Consider the following 21,338-nt stretch of genomic DNA (forward strand, 5'->3'; position numbering starts at 1 on the left):
AATGGAGCAAGAAAATGCAGCTCAAAATCTCTTTCAACAAATAAACATTAACAGAGCACCTGTGTGTAACAAAGACTGTCATGTTCCAGCAGATAACTGATTTATTGCAAATTTCCACATAAATTTTTTATACTAAATCAAAGAACCAGAGAACTAGGATGTTTATGGAGGTTTACTGGAATCTGGTAAGTTAAATATTCTTGGTTTAATTGAACGTAGCTGTCGGGGACTGATTGGAAGTGGGCACCTTGTGAACAAGACTGATGGCGTCTTTGTAAAGAACTTCTAACTCCATCTGAAATTATACTGAAGTTGGAGCCAGAGCCCCATCGTCCCTAGTTCCCAATCATCTTAGGTGGAACCAATGAAACTGCCACTTTTGTAGGAAAAAAGGATATTTAGGCACTTTCCTATAGCTCAGTCTACCTTTCAGATGTTTGGGGCAACTCTTCTGAAAAAGACAAGAGGTCCACAGAAACAGTATATGGGCTGTTGATGTGCTTAGTTAATTCTGAATTCATAAACGGAAAAAAATTCTTAATCATCAATCGGAGTCAGGACAGACGTTCTTTGTCCTCAAGACTGCTGCTGACCACTCCTGTCTCATTCAGAAGGAGCTCCTTCCCTTTATGGCAACGAGGTGAAGAGTCACAGAGACCAGCCTTCATCCTTAGCCATGTTCGCTAACTGGACTGACCAGAAGGCACTATTTGACTGATTTTTCACTGTTGACTCATTCACATTAGAATGAATGGGAATGGGGATTTTGATGATTCTTTCTTGTCTATGTTGGAGAGTTGATTCAACCCTCTCCCAGCCTTTTTTTCCTTTTCTAATGAGTTATCATTTTGACTCTGGTGCCTTGGTAAAGACAGTCCATGTTCAGCACCGTTGCTGAGTTGCCCGGAATGCCTTTACTGGAGGTCCAGGAATCCTGCGGAGGGCTTCAGGGCAGGGAACTCGGTGTACATCACCGCTGTGCCTTAGAGTTACAAGTATGAGCTGCTGCGCCCAGGCCAGACTCTGGCTTCCTTAAAAGTGGAGGATTTCTCAGGCAACGCCTGTCAGAGGGCCTTCTCAGTGTCTGGGGAAGGAATGCCTGGGCCCAGGGTGGCCACTCTCCTCTTCTGTGCCTCATGGCTTCTGCCCTGACATTGATTTGGGATCTCTCATCTGGCTGGGTCTGCCTTTCAGAGACTGATGGATATCCAAATAGAATACGGTCACGCATGGTAAGAATTTTTATTTATGATGTATTTTCTTTTATTTACATTTTTTAGACTGTTTTTGGTCTCGAGTTTCAACACTCTCTCTACCCTGGTTGCACACCTGCTCTAGAAAAACTGTAAACAACATTGTTCTCTCCTGCACAGCCCACCTGTCAAAGTCCAAGCTGGTTGCTTGCATCCTGGTAATTACCTTCTCAGTTTAGCCTTAACACAAGTGAAAATTTTACTTTCTCATCATATAATAAATAAAAGACATTAGGTAATTAGTAGTGCTGGTATATTTCTAAAATACTAAACAGACAAACAATAAACTGTGAACTTAATCACATGAGTTCTTATACAGTTTCAAGACAGGAAAATTAGAGCTCTCAGCTACAGTCATTTTAATAATCACATTGGATCTGCATTATTTATTAGTTATTACATGCTCAACTGATTCAAGGTTGTACAATGCCTAAAATCATTCCAAAGCAAGCAAACCTTTTGTCTTTTTAATTCTGACTGGATTACACGATGCAAATATTCATAGTTATTAAATGGCTAAGTTAGTTTCACACATGCCACGGAAGACACATCAGCCATTCTGATCTCCAACCAGACGAGCTTTCTTGATAGAATCCCTTGGAAGGGAGTAATTTGCTCTTTTTGATGAAAAAGCTATGCCAACCTTCAGCCAGATTCTCAACGCTTTTGGTTCTTTAGCAAATCTCTAGGACCAATTCTCCAGAAGACCCAAGAATTCTGGAAAGAGAGTAGCTTGGAGAGACCCAAATGACAGCAAGAACCTCAACTTCTATCAATAGCTTTTAATCTGGGGCTGCGACCCCCTTTCTTCTTTACTGTCTGGTTACTCGCCTTTGATTTTTAGATGAAGTCTTGACAGTACACATTCCCTTTCCCTCCTCCCATCCCTGGTTTAATTCCTAAATGCTTTTTGGATTTTGTGAAAAGCATGCAGACTGAGGAATTTTGATTGATTCAACTTCCAACATTTTTTGGGGGGGAGGGGAGTTTACAGAATTGACTAAAACCAGCTGAGAACCAAGAAGCCACCCTTTATTTTTTTCCCCAGATAGAGAACCATCTGTTCAGTCTTGGAGCCTGTGTGACTTTTAGGGCAATTCTCTGTTCTATTGTATGAAGGAAAGTTCTTAGATATCATAGTTTTTCACCTGCGTCAACCAAAGAAATGGAGAAATAAGAGTTGGTTACTTTAATTTGCTGCTAAAATGAAAAGTAGGTTTGGCTTTATTCACTGTAAAAACTAAGTAATAAAGGATTCACACCAAGCGTGAATTTTTTTTTTTTTTGCCAGCAAAAGTTAAAACATCAAAGAAACCTCTTTCAAATACTAACAAATTTACTTACAAACACCTATATTTATTATTTCATAAATAGGCGCAACGGTTTCCATAAAAAAAGATTAAATACAGACACAGTATGAAGAAACAATAATACAGTGCCATAAAGGTTATAATTTAGCTGTTTCCAATCTGTTTCTGCATCTAATAAAATACCAGGTAAGCATTTGGCAGTTTTATACATAAAAGGACTTAAATGACATTTACTAACCATTACACAAAAAGTGATACAAAAAAGCAATTTTTTTTTGCAGTATAAAATAAATGTGTTTGCGTTTCCCTTCATATGGTCTCTTTTTGTCTGATCAATGAGACAAAGCCAATTTTTTTTTTGAAATTAAAATCATTTGGGAATATGTTTTTTTCCAAATATTTTGAAAATATAGAACTATTAGTCAGTTGTTTTAAAAACGAAGTAAAAATATGAATGTTTGCCAATTTAACCCCTATTGTGAAATCAATAAACTGGAATGAGCCAGTTTGAAATTACAATTTAGCTACAAAAACATTCACATTTTATACTCTAGGAGAGTGACATAGATGCCATTTACAAACCTGCTATGACTGCTACATCAAGCCATTTAAAAAGTCTTTAGTAGTTTCATATAAACACCCATTATGAAAACCACTGGGAAAGCCGGGCTTCACCCGGGACGTCTACAGTCGCTAAGGCAGGACTATGGCAGCACTTCACAGCAAACCCAACACAAAACCGGGGCGGCCCACGCCTCCTTCAGGGCGAGGGGAAACAGCGTCCAGAAAGGATTAAAAAAATAATAAAGAAGCATGACTATTTCTTCCAGAGTGGGGGACCCACGAGCTCAAATGGTCCTAAGTGCTCAGCAACTTGAATTTTCTAATCAGACGGAGGGCTGCCTGGCGGCGCAAAGCAACCCGCGGCGGAAAGACTTCCCTGAATGCCTCAGTGGAAAGAGGAGGTGTTCAGATTCTCAGGTGAGGTACAGTGCTTTGTCCCTCTGCACGCCTCTGTGTGGAGAGAAAACAAACGGCGTCGCGTTAACCAGACAGCCCGCGCCGCGCGAGCCCGGGGGCTGTGCACGCTGGCTCTAGTCTGCGGGCCGGGGCGGGGCACCGGGCACCGGGCCGGGGCGCAGCAAAAGCGGACTGGATCTAAACGGGTCTATTCTTGGAACGGTTGCAAGGCTGCTGGACAACGCCTGCTTCCCCCAACACGGAACCATTCCAGATTATCTTTAGGGAAGCAGGAAGGGACGGACGCCGGCCCCTTGCGTCGCCTAGGGAGCGGGGCACCACACGCATGCTATGAGAGCGGCCCGCCAGCAGGTGGCGACGGCCGGCCGCTTACCCACTGCTGCAGTAGTCGCTATTCCAGTCCACCGGCTGGGCGGGCGGATTTCTGCACCCGGAGCGCACGTACTCCATGGCCTGGGTGACCACTTGCGCAGCTGTAGATGTAGGGTTGATTATAGTCTGATAGTCGGGTTGCAGATTAAATCCCTGAAAGGGAAAGCAAGGCCACAAATAAGGATCACAGGGCCTTTTTAAGAAGAAAAGCACCTACTAGTTACCCATTGTTTGCAAACACCGCTGCCTTCTTGCTCGCCTCCCTGCAAGGGCAGGCTTGTCCCAAGGACCCAGAAAACTTAAAGATGGAAAAGAAGCGCCCACAACCCCATTCTTCTTACCTTCCCCTCATTTAAACATGTATTAGAAAACCCTGAATTCTATTCTGGAGCAGATCAATTGAATCGAGAAACAATTTAAAATTGAGAAAAGCCAACTCAATCAAAACAAAGGGAAAAGGCTCTAAACCCCTCGAAGTTTATGTTTTCTATCAAGCCTAAGGATACATTAATAGTTAATCCCCAGAATATGCAACAGAATCTTTTTTGAAGGATTCAGGCAGCAGGTGGCTGAGTGTTTTATTAGACTACACCTATTCACATATTGTTCTCAAAACCCTTTTTCTTCATTCAATCACAAAGGGACCATCTGCTTCTTCTTTTATTTGTACTTTTTTCTCAGCTAAAAAATTTCAACCAAAGCTTTTTAACAGTTGTCGGACTAGGATAGGGAAAGAAATTCAAAACAACCGCTGGAGGAGACAAGCAAGAGCGTAAGACTGAGCAAATATTTTTTAATTGAAAAGTCTATTAACTGGCAAATAATAATCAGACTTCAGGAAGAGTCTTTTAATACACTGGTATGGTGGAGTGTTGACTTCTAATCCTTGCTGAGTTATTAAAAATTCAAGGACAGAATCTCTGAAGTATATAGCTGTATCTGGTAAACAAAAAGCATTATACACTGAGATTTATTTTTAGCTTATCTGGTGAATTCAAGAGTGGCATAAGCAAGCTTTGCTGGAAATGACCAAAAAAGCAGCTTAATTAATCTTGTGGTTGTCTCTTTCTGTAGGAGATTGTCACATGGTTTTTAACCACTGAAAAAAAATCAAGAGATTTAAAAACGAATTGTTCTCTATTTACTTGCAGGTTCTTTTGAAGGCATAATACTGTTGGGAATTTACATTTCTGAAAAAAAAATTCAGCAGAATGATCAGAGGGCTGATTTTTCACTCAGGATATTTCCTTCGACTTTTATCCATGTTTGAGGGTAACTTGGGTAAAGACTCAAAAGACATCTATTATCAAATGTCCTCAATTCTCAGTCTTGGCTTTAAGATATTAATTTATTTTCTATTCAAATGATAAAGACTTCAAGCCAATGTCCACCCAAACTCCCACCAAAGCTGTGTATGCATGAAAGACAAGATGGCGAAGGATGGGAAGTGGGGTATTCAGCCAGCTTGGTTATCTGACCTTGCGGAGGCTGGAGGGAACAAGCATGTCTCCTTAATTAACAGCTGGTTTGTGGGAGGTAAGCTTGTTTATGCAGACACCACCTGCAGCTCAAGCCACAAACATTTCCCACAATAGGAGGGCGAAAAGTGAGAGGTTGTACTGGGAAGTTTGGTTCTCCGGGCCTTTACCACCCTGCGTCTCTGTCGTGCGAGGGGCTGCCCTGGCTGCAGTGAACTGCATCCATTTCATTTTGGTCCCATAATGTCTTTCTGGGGCTTACTGGCCAGCTTTCTCGACTTCTCTCCCGAGTGTCTCATGTGATGCTGGGAAGCGGCAGGACGAAGGCCCCAGAGAGAGGAGCCTCAGGTCCACCTGTGTACCAGCCCTGTTGTAAGGGCCGCCCAGCGACCAGCGACTGGAGAGCCTCCGGGCCCAGCAGGCAGCAGTGGCTCAATAAGTCACGTTTTCCAATAAATAAACTTTAACACTAACTCTTTGGTGCTACCCTTGGAAGGGCACGGGGAGTGTCAAAGTGTAAATGCCAAGGCTCTCCGACCTTTTTAATGTAAAGTTCTCCACATTGGATTTCTGCACAATTAACAAAAGGTAACCTAACAGTAAGTAAGACTCAAAAACAAAGTAGTTGAAAGCACCTCGCTTTAGTTGAAGGTATGGAAACATGTGAGAAACTAAAAATAAATAAAAACAAACCAACCTGCTCCTACCCAACCCCAACAATCAAACAACAGAAACCACCATTGCTTTTTTTTCCAGCCAACGAACAAGGTTTCTCAAGCTTGGGGGGGGGGCGAATTATCAGGAGAACATTAATTTTTAAGTGGACTTTAAGATTAAATGGGTCACTTCAGTTTAAAAATACCAAAATTATGTGTTATCTACAAAGGTCAAAAATTTAAAAGTCAGCTAATTTCAATGCCTGCATTTAAGATCACTCATATTAAAACAACCAAAGACCAAGAAAAACACAAGCAAAGCCTGAAGTAACACGATCTCTCTTGCTTTCAGCTCAGAAAATGAAGCATTCTTCTGAAGACTATATTAAGAGACGCTGAAGTCAAACCTAGAACTAAAGCCATTTTGATTATTGATGTAAATACGAATAAACAATGATGATATACATTTTTGAAAAATGTTTGCTTAGCGGTCTAATTAAACAAGACTGAGCAGTTTGCATTTTAATGCTCAAGAGAAAAATCACCAACTGTTTTGTAGCATGCCTGGAATTTTAAATTTCATTTTCTGGTGCCAGATTGAAATAAAAATAGGAAACATGATAAAGATTAATTTGATGTCAGAAGGGACATTTGCTCTTTAATTAGATTTCTGTAGCCCTTGCCGTTCGGTTGCACCACCGTAGCAAGTCCTAAAAAAGCCCCCAGCACAACCAAACAGTGACCCTCATATCCACACTTTTCTGGGAACTAATTTCATTTCCTGCCTGTCTGGAGAGGCATTTTCAACAGGCATCAATGTTTTTGTCTTCACAACTGATTTATTCATCAATCTCAATGTGATTTTTTTTAAACCTTTAAATTACACCCAAATCCTAAAGCAGCTGTTTATTACACAAGGAAATTGAAAATCTGTCTGTGTGATATCATACAAAGATTTTTTTTTCTTAAGGTTATAAAGGAAGTTGACAGATATTAATGATTTTTTTTTCCTCTTGACCTCATTCGACAGTACAGCGTACAGAAAAAAAAAAGGAAGAAAATTAGACCCCCAAAAACAGGTCCATGGGTTTGATGTATAAAATATTACTCTAGGAAAAAAAGAAAACATCATTCCTGGTGGGCGCTAACATCATTTCTGTAGGATACATTCGTTTTTCAAAAGGATAATAAAACAGCTATAGTAATATTGAAATATGAGGCATTATTTAAAAAACACAGTAGTCACGAAATTTCTTTCTCTTTTTTTTCTTTTTCTTTTTTTGGTGTTTGCAAATGGGACCATGGCGCCCGTACCTAGGAAGCAAACACCTTCAGGATGAAGATGGTGGATCAGACAGGCCTCACTCTGGCCCTGGGCACGACAACCACGGGCTAAAACGCTGCTCTCGGGATGTGGACACCGACCCCGCAGACGGCGGCGACCGTGACGCACTGATGGCAGCAGGGGTGACTGACTCTGTGCTCTGTGGTTCCCCCCACACCCTCCCGCCTTCTGATTCTTAAAGGGTCTCCTCTTCTCATCCTCCTGCCTTGAGAGGGGGCTCCTTTATCCCTCCCAGCCCATCCCGGGGCTGTTCCTCCACATGCCCTGCAGCTCCTCCCCTGGTTTCTTACTTCTGTGGGATCCTAGTAATGCACCTGTTTATCTTATTTCCACCTGCCCCCTCCCCCACTGCCCCCCGGCCGATGTGAGCTCCTCGGGGCAGAACTCACTTTCCTGAGCCAGGACAATGCCAGGAACACATTCAGGTTCAATGAATTTTTTTTTTTTAATAAATAAAAAATTGTAAAACTTCCAAGGATTTGAGATTCCACAAACTAGCCTGTAATTTCTTCTAATATTTCAACTTCTACTACAATTTTTTATTCACTCATTTGTTCATTTGTCCCTTCAACCATTATTTTGCTGACCGCCTACCGGGATCAAGGCATCGTTGAAAGTGATCTCAGTCATCGTAGTCTCTGCAGCGGCATTTACTCCCTGTTTTGGGGTCGTGTCATTTTGTGACATGTCACTATTAATGCGAACTGAAACCAGGCCCTACCACCTCAGCGAGAACACTTCCTGCGACGCACTAATGGAATGGACTTAAAGATCGATGGATAGCTTGTCCGGTATGATCTGTTCTATGTTTTCCTATTCAGTTAAGATTCTATTCGGAAAGACGCATCTCTCGGGCTTCCCCATGTGGCCCTGTCATCCTGCAGCGTTTGAATTCACAGGCAGCTCATCTAAGGTGTGAGGACAAACAGAAAAAGGAACGGTCTGCGTGGATACATTAGTAAAAAGGTGCCCTCTCTGCACAGAGCTCTGGCCCTCAGCTTGGGGAGGGGACTGACTGTGCCTTCTGTCTACTTCTCTCCAGGAAGAAACAGTCCCTCAACTACAGCCCTGTGAGCAAACACGGGCCCTCGGCCGGGCAGCACCCTTAGCTGGGGGTCAACCCACACGACTCAGACTATCAATTCCTTACTCAAACACTACTGCTTCATCAAAACACAAGGGCATCCAAGAGTGTACCTCTTATTATGAGTTATGCCTGATGGAAAGCGTGGAAATCTGACTCTATGAATATCACTTGTTGGTCACAAACACCGCTGAAGATAAGGCAGGATGGTGGAGGCTGGCGTCTCCCCCGTCTCCTTCCCTTGTGGGTCGACAACTAGGTTGTTGGATCCGGGGAAGGAAGTCGTCTGAGCTTGATCGATATCCTTGGCTTAGGGACCAGTGAAGACTTCGGTCAAGACACAAGTCCTCTGCTCTCCACAACCATTTAGCCTCAGAACTAACCAGGATTTAAAGACCCTCCCAATTCTTAGGAGACAACAGGGCCTCTAGTGGGAAACTGCTGAGAACCTACAAAAATGACTGAGTCAGAGGCAGCAGGTCTAGCGTTTAAGAATCCAGGCTCTGATTTCTGAAGAGAGATGGCTTTGAATTCTAGCTCTGGCCTTAGGGACACATAACTCAGCTCTGCTGAGCCTGCGCTTCCCCACCTGTGAAATGAAGACGCTGCCAGGGCCTGCACTGTGAAGCTCCGAAATTAAAGATGAGGTGAGGTAACGTATTAAGGTTTGTTACTGTCACCTCTTGGAAATCCTGTCTATAACTATAATAATAAAAATGAACTTGGGATTATGTATGTTTGATTCCTATTTCTGCCTCCCCTCCACCCCTCCCTAGTCCAATCACAGGCTCAAATTCCAGAGGGCCAGGTGTCCCTCCTCTAAGGCTATGTTTGCATATTTAATTATAGCTCTGGGAATAACAGAGTAATTGGATTATAAATGTGATAGATTAATTTGATGTGATTTATAGTTTTTACCTTGATCTATTTTTTTTACAACAAGTTTTTAGGATTTTTTGATGCTTTATGTTCAGTTTACATCATTTGCTCCTTAGTCTCCAATTTTAAAAATTACATCAAAATCCAAAAGGAAAACTTGATTTCAAATAAAACTTAAGCTAAGACTTTACACAAATGATTTCCATACTTGGGGGAGTGGACAGGGAGGCTCCCAAACCTCCTGTGTTTTCTCATCTCTGTAGAAGCCAGATACCCATTTTTAAATAAAACTCTGGTTATCATTTTCATTTCTTTAGGACTCTTAAGGTTGTACCAAATTCGGTATTTCTGACCATAAACCACGGGCCTGCTTTCATTCTGCAGCATTCATTGGACTCACCAGGCATATCAATCAAGACTTCCTCATTTCCAATATATAGATATTTCAAATAGCCTTCTCAACCCCGAAGAGATCTTTAGCATCAGTGCCATCTCAAATAACAAGGGAACCTTACTCAAGAAGCAGAAAGAAGGGTGATGAGGACGACGAAGCAGACGGGAACCCTGGTAAAGGAACCGGGGAGGACGGAAGGCGGAGGGCCGGTGGTGCGAGCTGCCCTGCTCGTCACCTGCCGAGCAGTCTCTCCGGAAGCCGATGCCTTCCGGTCTCTCTCCACTTAAACACAAGGACAGAAGACACCGGCCCAGCCCACCGGTGAGCAGACCCCCGGCGCCTGGCACGTACCTGCTGCAGGGTCGGGGAGTGTAAGGCGGGCTGGACCTGCATGGGGAGCTGGTTCCCGAGGGGCTGCTGCATGCTGAGCGGCTGGTGCGGCTGCAGGTTGAGATGCTGGTGCAGAGGCGGGCTGATCTGCAGCGGGGGAGGGGGGGACACGGCCATGTTCGCTATAGACACAGTCACTGGCATCTGGTTACTGGCCTTGGGGGCTATGCTCCTGGGGAGGCTGGGGTGCATGGCGGTGAGGTGAGGGCTCATTCCGGGCTGCTGGTGGTAGTGGGAGCTTAGGTACAGAGCTGAGTGGGCCTGGCTGGGCCCCGGGAACACGGCCGGGGGCTTGGAGTTGACCAGCGGCGGCGGCTGCGACGCCTTCACGTCCACGGGCTCGCTGTAGCTCTGCGGGGGAAACAGACGGGGGTCAGAGACGCACGCGCGGTGCCTCCTGCTCGGAGAGGCTCCGGGAGCCGCTCCCGGACTTGCACCGGGACCAGCCGTCCCTGACCCTCAGCAGCTCCTCCGCCGTTGTTTGCCGCGTGACCACGCGCACCTGACGGAGCGCATTCTCTTCGGTGAAATCTAAAACAATGTTTGGCGACATTTTTTCCCCCTTTGCTTAAATGCTAAGCTCTAACTTGGTGACTTTTGTCATCATCCCAAGAAAGATAATAAGATAAGAGGTGGGGTGGATGCCGTCAGTACCCTAGCAGGGGCTGCCGGAGCAGCTCACTTGGAAGGGAATTCTATTCTGGAGTTCTTCGATTGTGTGTTTAGTTTTTAATTTTTACCCTTTATATTTTCAAAGAGGCTTGGCCTAGCTATTTGAACAAAGAAAACAAAGCTGGTTGATGGAACTAGATGAGAAAGAAAAGAGTTCTAAAGTAGCTTTCTGAAGTCAGATAAGACCATGTTAATATACCTTCAAAGTAACCATAGAACTCAGCTTGATTTTTTTAAAAGAAGTTGGTGATGAATTGTCCTCAATAATGAACTGGATAAAAATAAGCTCTCTTAGAAATCTGAGACTCCATCATAAATTAATGTAATTTTGCCCTAACTTTTTTCACACCTGCACACGGCCTTACCTAATAATCGTGTAATTGACTTAAAAACGAGGCCTGTCAGTGGGAGCTGAGAAGCAGCAGGAATTGGCCCGGAGGCATTTCTTCTTGGGCATGAACCTCCCTCCTACTTCTGCTGAGAGGAAGGGGCTGATAAACAAATGGTGAAGGGGGAGAGCAGCTGGGGAGGGAAAATGCTAACATGTCCTTCTGGAGGAGAAAGGTCGCTTTGTCAAAACGAGGTCTCGAGGATGGATCCCTGCCCTGATTCTGTGACCTCAAAGTCGTGCTTCTTCCGCTGATAAACCAACATGAGTTTCTGGTTACTCAGCACCGCAGGGCCTGCCCGAACTCCCCCTGCTCCGTCTCCGTGCGGAACTGCGGACAGACAGGTACTTAGGGACTCTGGTTCATCACCACGATGACATGAAACTCCACGCGGAACTTCATCTCACCAGCCAGCCTGCAGCACTGCTGGCCACGCGATTCATTTCCTCCCACAGAGGAGGACAATTAAGTGAGAGCCATAGCAAGAACGGTGCAGCCTCTGTGTGCTGACCGGAGGTGGCCAGGCTGTGGTGGACGGGCTCGTAGCCTCCTCTGCTGTCTCCACAGAAAGGACATGACTGATATCTGGAAGAATCTGCCAAACCATGGAGACCTGGGGTCCTGCGAGACTGACTCCTCCACGTAGAACAGATAGTAAGGTGTACCCCAAAGAATCCTCTCCTTTTTCTCTGAGTCAGTATTTTTTTAATTTAATTTTTTAAATTGAAGTGTAGTTGATTTATAGTGTTGGTTTCAGGTGTACAGCAAAGTGATTCAGTTATACATATATATACCTATGTATTTATATGTATTTTCAGATTTTTTTCCTTTATAGCTTATTACAAGAAATTGAATATAGTTCCCTGCACTCTACAGTAGGTCCTTGTTGTTTATCTATTTTATATACAGTGGTGTGTGATCTGTTAATTGCAAACTCTGACAGTATTGATGCAGCTTTCTGAAATAGTAATGGGCATTCAGACTCCCTGTCTTTTGCACTGACATGAAAAATGTCCAAAATTGTTTACAAAAATTTTCAAGGGGAGGCTTTCGACTTAAGAAGCTTTATTAAATGTAGTGCTTTTGATTAAACAAAAAGAAAAAATCTGAAGTCGATTTTTTTTTTTGCTTCTGCTTAAAAATTCTTATTGTTGATGTGCAGAGCGGTGAACAATTCAAGGAAAAGGTCAAACAGGTTAACTCAGGCTGTGTAAACAGTGACTAGTTCTACAGCAGAATAACATGTACTGCAGTGATATGCCTCAAAAATCACTCCATATATGCCAAGAAGATTACGTGCTTGCTGTGTATCTGTAAGTCATGCGGGAAAGCATTTTCATTGGGTTTGCGTTCCTTCTTCTTTGACCTATTGCAGAAGGGCTAATGTCATAGTTAGTCACATTCTGCATCAACTTCATACAGCCAAAGAACGACTACACAGTGACCAGATAGCTACCAGATGCACCTGCAGTGCATCGTCTCTTCACCATGATTCCTGCGTCACCAGAAAAGATTTTTTTTTTTTTAAGGTTGGGACTAGAATCTCGGTGTCCCATGCTCCTGGCACAGTGCAGGAGCACAAAGACTGACATGTTTGTTAAATGACTGAATGAGTGTTCTTGAACAATACTGCAGGCAGTCAGTGTTGCCCTTGCTGTGGTCCCTGCTAAGACATGCCATTCCTCTTCCTAAGGGATGAGGAAAGATCTGAAATCTTTGAAAACCTACAGAATATCAGATTGATCTCCACTCTCTTCTCTGCTCTCATCATGAACCACACCTTTCCAGAAAAAAAAAAAAACACTAAATTATAACCCTTAAGTTTTCCTTTGGTATGGTACCGTGTGCTTGGTTCCCCACTGGCTCCTGGGTGGATGGCAGGCAGCAGGGAAGCTTTATTGTGTTTCACCTGTATTTTGAGAATTTGTATCTTTACATAAAGATCCACTCATTTAGATGGGAAAAAACCTACTTCTGGCTTCACTTCTGATTAATTCTTAATCAGTCTAATACAATAGACCACCTATTAATTACAGAGCTATTTTATTGTTTTGGAAGATCAGTAAAACAAGTTCATTTTCCATAGCAAAGTCACATGAATTCATAATCTGATTGAATGGGAGTACGAAGAAATCACAAGTTTAATGTACTCTCAGTGTCATTTTCTTCCAATTAAACTATGAAAGTAAGCCTATTGTCTTGCCAATAATGATAGTGTACATGAAGATCTCTACACTTTCAATTCAGAAATTAGAACTATTTTCTCATATAGACTAAATAATTTAAATTTGTTTCTAATTTCAAACACATTAACTACTTTTATTTAGTGGTGTGTGTGTTGTGGCGGTCACCTTTCAAACGTGATCTTAGTGTATCCACAACTGAAAATCAGCCCTCAAATGTGGTATGTTCATGGGATGAACTTGTAACTTGCTATTGGTTTATGAATAAGTTCTATGTCCTGTTTTCTTTTGGACCACTGATTCTAAAAGATGTTTTCTGTAAGCAAATGGTGTGTGTGTGTGTGTGTGTGTGTGTGTGTGTGTGTGTGTGTGTGTGTGTTGGGAGGTGGAGCAATAGAGACATTTTGGGTCTTTTCAGTAGTCTTTCACAAAGGATGCAACTCTACAAACATTAAGATATTTCTTATTAACCAAGTTGTCGATTGTCTGAGATAGTTTCAATCCCATTTACTTTGTATAATGGAGATAATACTGCATAGTGTATAAATGCTCCCATTCTGGGATCAGTGCTATAAAAATGAAACATTGCCAAAGCAATTGTTATTTAAAATAGCAAAGTATAAACACAAGACATAAAACTCAGTGGAAGCAACAATACAGGAGTTGCTGGACCACATCAGATTAATAGTCCATCTAATTTGATTCTTGTTTCCAGCACTGACCAATACTTGATGCACTGGAAATTAAACAGAATTTATGCACCTACTCAATTGTGCATTGTTACTTCTGGAAGGAAAATTCTTCCTGGTCCTTGCAGGTGATTAACTTACACCTTGAAGCATGAGATTTTATTATCTTTAAATCACAATCTGGGCTTACAGAGCTGCAAATTTTATGTTAATAGTCATAAAACGACCCATCCTATTTTCAAATTCAGACCCAATATTTATCTCAATAGCTCTCCATGGTGTGAGTTCTAGAAGTTACCTCATCCTGTATAAAGAAATCATTTCTTTTGTTTCAGATTGACTATCCTTTAAGTGAACGGAGAATTGTGTTTCTTTCCTATGGTCATGGCAACAGAGAACTTACATAATTTAGTTCAATATTGTCCTATACTGTACATTAAAAAGAAGTTTCCATTGTCCTCTGTAAGTTTGGGCATCCCAGCTCAAGGTAGAGACAAAATTCTCATATTTGATATATGACCTTCAAGTTATGGGTCTGATGACTTTTACTGAACATACTCATCCAAGTGTTGTCTCCTTCCACCCTGGCGCTCCTGAGAAGCTGTATGCTTTATTTCAATAAAGCTGCTTTTCCTTGGAATATTTGGGAACTTCCCGATAGGATTCTCTTCAGGCCCTGCGGGACACCATTTTACATATCCTTAGACAGCACTTTGTCTTTTGATGGTGAATTTGATTTTTGGAAACGGCTAAGAGTCACTTGAAGCCAAGACTGTGGGTTGTATCTGGGTGATGTTTGGGGAAAAGAATGAGGTGTGAAAACAATGTAACAAGATTGATTTGCTAATGTGGCTCATAAACTTTTGCTGAGTGCAGTTCTAAGAGGAGTTTCCAAAATCTTTTGAACCCTGGGAGCAATGATAAAATAAGTTTGTAACCTCCCAAGGTGACTCCTTTGAATGCAACACTCATTTCGGGAATATAAATTCTGGTCTATATGGTAAAATGAAACCCGTTCCAACTGCTTTAAAGTTACACATTGTTTTCAATATAGTAATTTAGACTCATGTCTAGGAATTCGTCTATGGAAAAACTACATTTCCTTAAGCTTTACTTAACAGCCCAAACTAAAATATTCTTAAATGGTGTGTAAAACCACTCCAGCCAAGAAGCCATAGCCTCACGATGGCAATATTCTCAGTCCTCGGATTATTCGCAGTTGCCTTGACAAAAGGCTCATCAAGACCATTTCGTTTAAGGAACCCGTGTAGATGAGTTTTTTTTCCCCAATGTCTAGATCATTTCTTATCTTCATAAAAGAATGTATGCATGAAGCAAATTTTTCTTATTTTCAATTTCTTTATATCAAAGCAGCCTCGCAGACACTGAAAACACGATCCAGCTAATCTCGGATCATACACAGCACTTGCCTCGTCCTTTGCGTACCTATCAATAACAGTAAAAAGGAAACTGATAATAATAATAACTGCTGGTATTAGGTGCTTTTCTGTGGTCGAGATCCTAAATCATGCCATCGATAGAGTTTCCTGTTTTATTCTCACGGAAACCTAATAAGGGAGGTCCTACTAACTCCTCTGTTTAACATATTAGTAAATTGGTACTTGAAACAGCTGAATAACGTGCACAAAAGCAAGCAGTTAGGAGGTGAGCAACCTGGAATTCGAACCCTGACCCACGTGCCCCCAGGGCCTGGGTCTCTGCCCTCGAGGGCCTTGGGTGTGACACTGGTGGTGCTTTCCAGGGTCTTAACGCGCTCGCCTCAGTGCCCGGTGGAAGCAGAGATGCGGAGGATGCCTTCAAGACCGTCTCCAAACCTAGTTATACATTTTTGCTTCTTGCTTTTAAATTTCTCAATGTAAAGAAACTGTTTGCCTGAAGAACCCATGAGCCTGGTCATGCTCCCTGCTCAGATGGAGTTGTTCCAGTGTGAAATGACGTCTCTGTCATTCTGGATTCAGGGAGAAGGGAGCCTGATGCCCATCCTGGGTCGAACATGCCCTGGTCTGTGTTTCTCTGGCTCAGTCATTTCAAATCCCTTTTCTCTGCTACTATCTCCTGCCCTCTCCCCTTTCAGTCGCTTTTACGACTCTTCCCTCTGAAATCCCTTTTTAAATTCTAGAGCCTAAAACTGAACAGGTGAGTCACTCCAGGTCAGACCTGGACCGTGTCTGCAGGACCCATTGCTCCCTTTTCTGTTTCTTTCAACTTGCGGGTGTTTGCGTGGTGGGGTGGCCTGTGCTCGGTGGGTCTGTCACTGGCTCCACGTGCCCAGGTGCCACACCTGGAACAGAAGGGCACAGAGTGGTGCTTCCCAACATCCTGAAGGCGCCGGCATCCTCCAAGGGTCTCAGGCCAGCCTCTGGCCCTCCACCCCCGAGCCCCAGTCTCATATAAGCCAGGACAGCTTTACAGCTGGCCATCTCATAGGCAAGAGTTGGTCCAGAATTTTATTAAAGATAACAAGAGATCATAGTTCTAAGGACAGAAATATCGATAATCATTCCGGGTAGAGAAAAGCCTACAAGCTTTGGAACGAGAGGGCGAGGACTGTGAGTTCTCCCCTGCCACTGCCAGCCTCTCCTGAGTCTCAGGTTCTCCAAGGCATTCAGTCTGTCTGCCTAGAAGCTGTCCAGAAAATGGGGTGAGATCTTACTTTGTAGGGTATTTGTGATGATGAGTGGAACAGATAAAATGCCAAGCACAGCGTGGGACACGTATAAGCTACTCGATAGCCAAGTGCCCTGTGCGTTCATGTTATTACTGTAAAAATTATGTGTCCATCCTAGAATGTGTCAGTATTGTCCTTCTGAGATGTGAAGGTTAGAACATTCATTTACTATGACTGAGCTGTTTTATTTTGAGTTGATTTCAATTTTATTTGGGCCTGGAGTCGTGTTAATTAATATGCTGGAATAGAGTCGTGTTAATATAAAGTACATTTAAGCTAAAAACGTTATCATTGAAAGGAGAGGAGCGTTGTTAATCCTATGACTCAGTCTCACAGGTGGAGCCAACGTTCCCTGGCTGTCTCTATTTTTTGATTATGTTCCATAAGAAGCAGTTAATTTTAGAGGATAGTTTCAAATCTCTCAAGCACCACAAAACATTCTACTTTGATCTGTTGTGTTCATCTTCCGGCTCTCGGCACCACGCCTGTGTCTGACAAGGAACAGGTGTCGTGCAGCCTGGGCTGGGATGCAGAGTGTGGCCTGGAGTGGAAGCTCCAAGAAGCAGCAGACTTGACATGGCCGCACACTAGTGAGGGGAATGGCTGCTGACCTAGGGACGCCATGCCTTATGGGGTGAAACGAATACATGGCATAGAAATCTGATACCAAAATACATAGCCCTGGAGGCAACACCAAAGTTGCCAGCAAGAACTTAGGAAATGGACGAGGTGCTTCGGCTAATGCAGTATTTCACCGACAAAAGTGACCTTAGGAAACCATCATCAAACAAAAAGACAACCTACAGAATGGGAGAAAATATTTGCAAACTGACAAGGGGTTAATACCCATATAAACAAATAACATACAGCTCAATACAAAAAAGCAATCAAAAATGGGCAGGAGACCTAAACAGACATTTCTCCTAAGAAAACATCCAGATGGCCAGCAGGCACGTGAAGATACGCTCAACGTCACTAATTATGAGAGAAATGCGAATCAAAACTACAGTGAGTTACCACCTCATACCGGTCAGAATGGCCATCGTCAAAAAGTCTACATATGATAAATGCTGGAGAGGGTGTGGAGAAAAGGGAACCCTCCTACACTGTTGGTACGAATGTAAACTGGAAACAGTATAGATTCTTTAAAAACTAAAAATAGAGTTACATTATGATCCAGCAAATTTCACTCATGGGCATTTATCCGGAAAAGGTAAAAGCTCTAATTGGAAAAGATACCTGCACCCCAATACTCATAGCAGCACTATTTACAACAGCCAAGACATGGAAGCAACCTAAGTATCCATCAGCAGATGATTAGTTTAAGAAAGGTGTGAGAGATATATACATACACACACACACACATACACACACACACATACAGACATACACACACACAATGAATATTACTCAGCTATAAAAAATAATAAAATACTAAAAAAAATGAAATACCACCATTTGCAGCAACATGGATGGACCTAGAAATGATCATACTAAGTGAAGTAAGTCAGACAAAGACAAAGACAAATGTTACATGATATCACTCACATGTGGAATATAAAAAATAATACAAATCTATACACAAAACAGAGACAGACTCACAGAAAACAAACTTATGGTTACCAAAGGGGAAAGGGAGTGGTGGGGTGGAAAAATTAGATTTATCGGATCCACAGACACAAACTACTAAACAAAATAGATAAGCAACAAGCATTTACTATATGGAACAGGGAACTATATTCCATATCGTGTAATAAACTATTATGGAAGATTATCTGAAAATATTTATATATAACTGAATCACTTTGCTGTACACCTGAAACTGCATGATACTGTAACACAAATGTGCTTTAAGTGGCCTTAGAAGAGAAGACACCGGTGCTCCACCCTGACTTGCGGGGCGGGGGGTGTTCTATGGAAGCGGGTCGAGCACGCTGTCAGGACCAGGTGCAGGAGGGCCCAGCACAAGGACTGAGGGAGGTGGAGGTCAGCTCCGGGCCCGGGCACTTGTTACCTGCGTGAAACTCTCCCTCTTTGGTGGATTGTTAACCATCAAGTCTACTTTGAGGATAGGGTGTGGGGACTGAGTGAAGTCATTCACATAAAGTTCTCTCTTAAACACAGAAGCCCGATCAAGTCACCCCCTGCGGAAGCCCGTTCGGGGGTGTCCCGCTGCACAGAGAATCAAGTCCCAGGCTCCGTCCCAGGCTCCGTCCCAGGCTCCCTCTGTGTCCCTCTGTCTTCCCTTGCACTCAGCTCCAGTGTCACCCTTCAAAGAGGGCTCGGCAGACCACCCGATCAGATGCCTTGCTTTATTTCCTTCAGAAAGCTTCAATTCACAAAGATCTCGGTCATTTACTAACTTACGATTTCACTAGTGGTCTCCCCGGACTGGAGAGAAAGCTCTATAAGTGCAGGGGACGAACCTGCCAGTTCTCCACCGCGTCCTCCCAGCCTGGCCAAGGGCTCGGCACAGACCCCGCCACCCAGGGTAATTCACCAAGTGAGCATGTGAATGAGTGAACGGGAAAGAGGGAGCTTGGCTGGCACCCTGGGGTGACCCGGAACTGTATCATTGGCAAGCAGCACTTTACAACTGCACCTTCAGGTCTTTCGGAATAGGGAAATAATATAACATACTAAGATTATAACATGGAAAAATACTTGTGTAAATATGAATGGCTGTTACTTTCCTTGTGATAATTTTAAATGGAAAAGAAATGGGTTTTTACATATGTTTCTGTGTGCAGTTGGCGGGCAGGCTGGTAAATTTTCTGCACGTGCCTGCAAGGTTATACTGCAAATATCCCAACCACATACAACGTCAGAGAACCATCTTTCTAACCTGGAGAGGGTGTTCATAACTTTTCTTCAATTTGTACACATACAATAGATACTTGTACATAAATAGACATTCAGCAGCTCCGGCAAAATCCCTACTGCCAAAGAGATGAAAAACATCAGAGTAAGCTGGAAAGAAAGCGCTTGGTTTTTTTAAATGTAGAAATGGCAGTTCGCAGCATTTATACAAATTGCCGTATACGGAGGGCTGCAACTCGGAGAATGAATAGTATGAAAAGTTGCAGCTAAGAGCAAATCTGAGGACACTCGTTTTGCAAGTAAAGGGCTTAGTCAGTATTGCAGCATCCTGGCAATCTGCACAACATCAACCAGAGCGCTTTGCATTGGGTTTGAGATTGTATGCACTGATTTTCTTGAACGTAAAATGTTCTGACTAAAACTTCTATTTAAAATGCTCAAAAAGAAACTTATCTTGGATGAAATAAGAAGAATTCATATGCCCTCTTACATTTTGGGCATATTAATCTGAATATCAAGTGACTACATCACCCAATGGCTGGATGGATCTAAGACTTTGTTCCTCACTGTTTTTCTTGCTATAATTTTATATACGTGCTGTGAATTCTGTAAATACACAGAAAAGTGAAATGGTATCAGCAGAAAATATAAATAGCTTCGAAACAAGCTGGAAAAATTAGAAAGTGTGAGATCTGTAGTGAGATAGTAGAGGTGAGCTAGAAATTTTAAGGTTAAAAAATAAATGTGAAGTTTTCCCACAATGTCATATCTTAGATGTGGAACATAAAGTTGCGTTAGACCAACAGTGTCCTGGGATCTCTTATGCCTTGTGTATTTAGTGCTCCTTTTTCTTCTATGCATCATACATTCATTGTCTATTGTCCTCAATAAAAACTATTTTATGTAATTAGAATTGTTGGAAGGGGGGGTAGACGTTTGTGGATAGAAGAGAAAGTATTTTTCGTGGGTGCACAGAATGAAGCCCAGAGCCTCACGCCACACTGAGCCAAGTGGCAGCCACATTTGGACTTAAATGACACAGTGTCCAGTTCTCACATCTGCAGCCCTGTCTCTGTGAGGTGAGCTCCCTGAGAAATCTACAAGAGGAATTACAGCTTTAATAACCCGACACCAGAGTTAACGCGAGTGTTTCTAACAGAAAGGACTTGTGTTTGAGATAGGCTAATGCCTACAATATTTTAAAGTGGTGTTTTCATTTTCAAATGAAACGATGCATTTTTTTCATTTGTTCGTTTTGGCCGCTTTACATCCTTATGATGTTGTCATGAGGCCAGAATTGAAGACAGTTGGCATCTCCTTAGCAAAGAGCAACGGGATGGAGTCGGGGTCGTGGTGGTGGAACTTGGTGAAACAGAAGGCTGGCTCAGGATTAACACTGCACTGTGACCAACCCCCAAACCAACAACCCACAGGCAGGCAGCGTAGCACAAAAGGCCAGGGGATGCTGCTCTGGTCCTTTAGGTATGAACAAATATTTGTATAACATACAGCTTTGTTTAGAATTTACTTGTTCTTTTTCAGCAAATAAGATTGTGCAGAAATGCTAACATAATCTTTTATGCTTCCAAATGGCCATCATTGTCTGCAGCAAGATGGCCACACTCCGTCACAGACCACACGATTGCCCGTTACCTTGGATACAAGGCTGGCTCTGTATGCTGCCAGTTGCTTCAGGTACTCCTTCTTTGCAGCCTCTGTTTTCTTTTTATAGACCTGTAACAACAAAGAATCTT

The 21,338-nt window shown here is 42.8% G+C and overlaps 1 protein-coding gene across 3 annotated transcripts in view; it reads right to left on the reverse strand.

Moving 5' to 3' along the window:
• Positions 1 to 1,228: 1,228 nt before the first annotated feature.
• TOX (thymocyte selection associated high mobility group box) overlaps positions 1,229 to 21,338 on the reverse strand; it is a 270,503-nt gene continuing 250,393 nt past the window's right edge. For all 3 annotated transcript variants that reach the window (XM_074354850.1, XM_074354849.1, XM_074354851.1), the window contains 4 exons: positions 21,238 to 21,318; positions 10,104 to 10,493; positions 3,918 to 4,069; positions 1,229 to 3,577 (listed from right to left, as the gene is read on the reverse strand). In XM_074354850.1, coding sequence (XP_074210951.1) covers positions 3,541 to 3,577; positions 3,918 to 4,069; positions 10,104 to 10,493; positions 21,238 to 21,318 — 660 coding nt within the window. In that variant the 3' untranslated portion in view covers positions 1,229 to 3,540. The remainder of the gene's footprint in view (positions 3,578 to 3,917; positions 4,070 to 10,103; positions 10,494 to 21,237; positions 21,319 to 21,338) is intronic.

The sequence above is a fragment of the Camelus bactrianus genome, chromosome 29 (assembly GCF_048773025.1).
Source record: "Camelus bactrianus isolate YW-2024 breed Bactrian camel chromosome 29, ASM4877302v1, whole genome shotgun sequence".
Taxonomy (NCBI): domain Eukaryota; kingdom Metazoa; phylum Chordata; class Mammalia; order Artiodactyla; family Camelidae; genus Camelus; species Camelus bactrianus.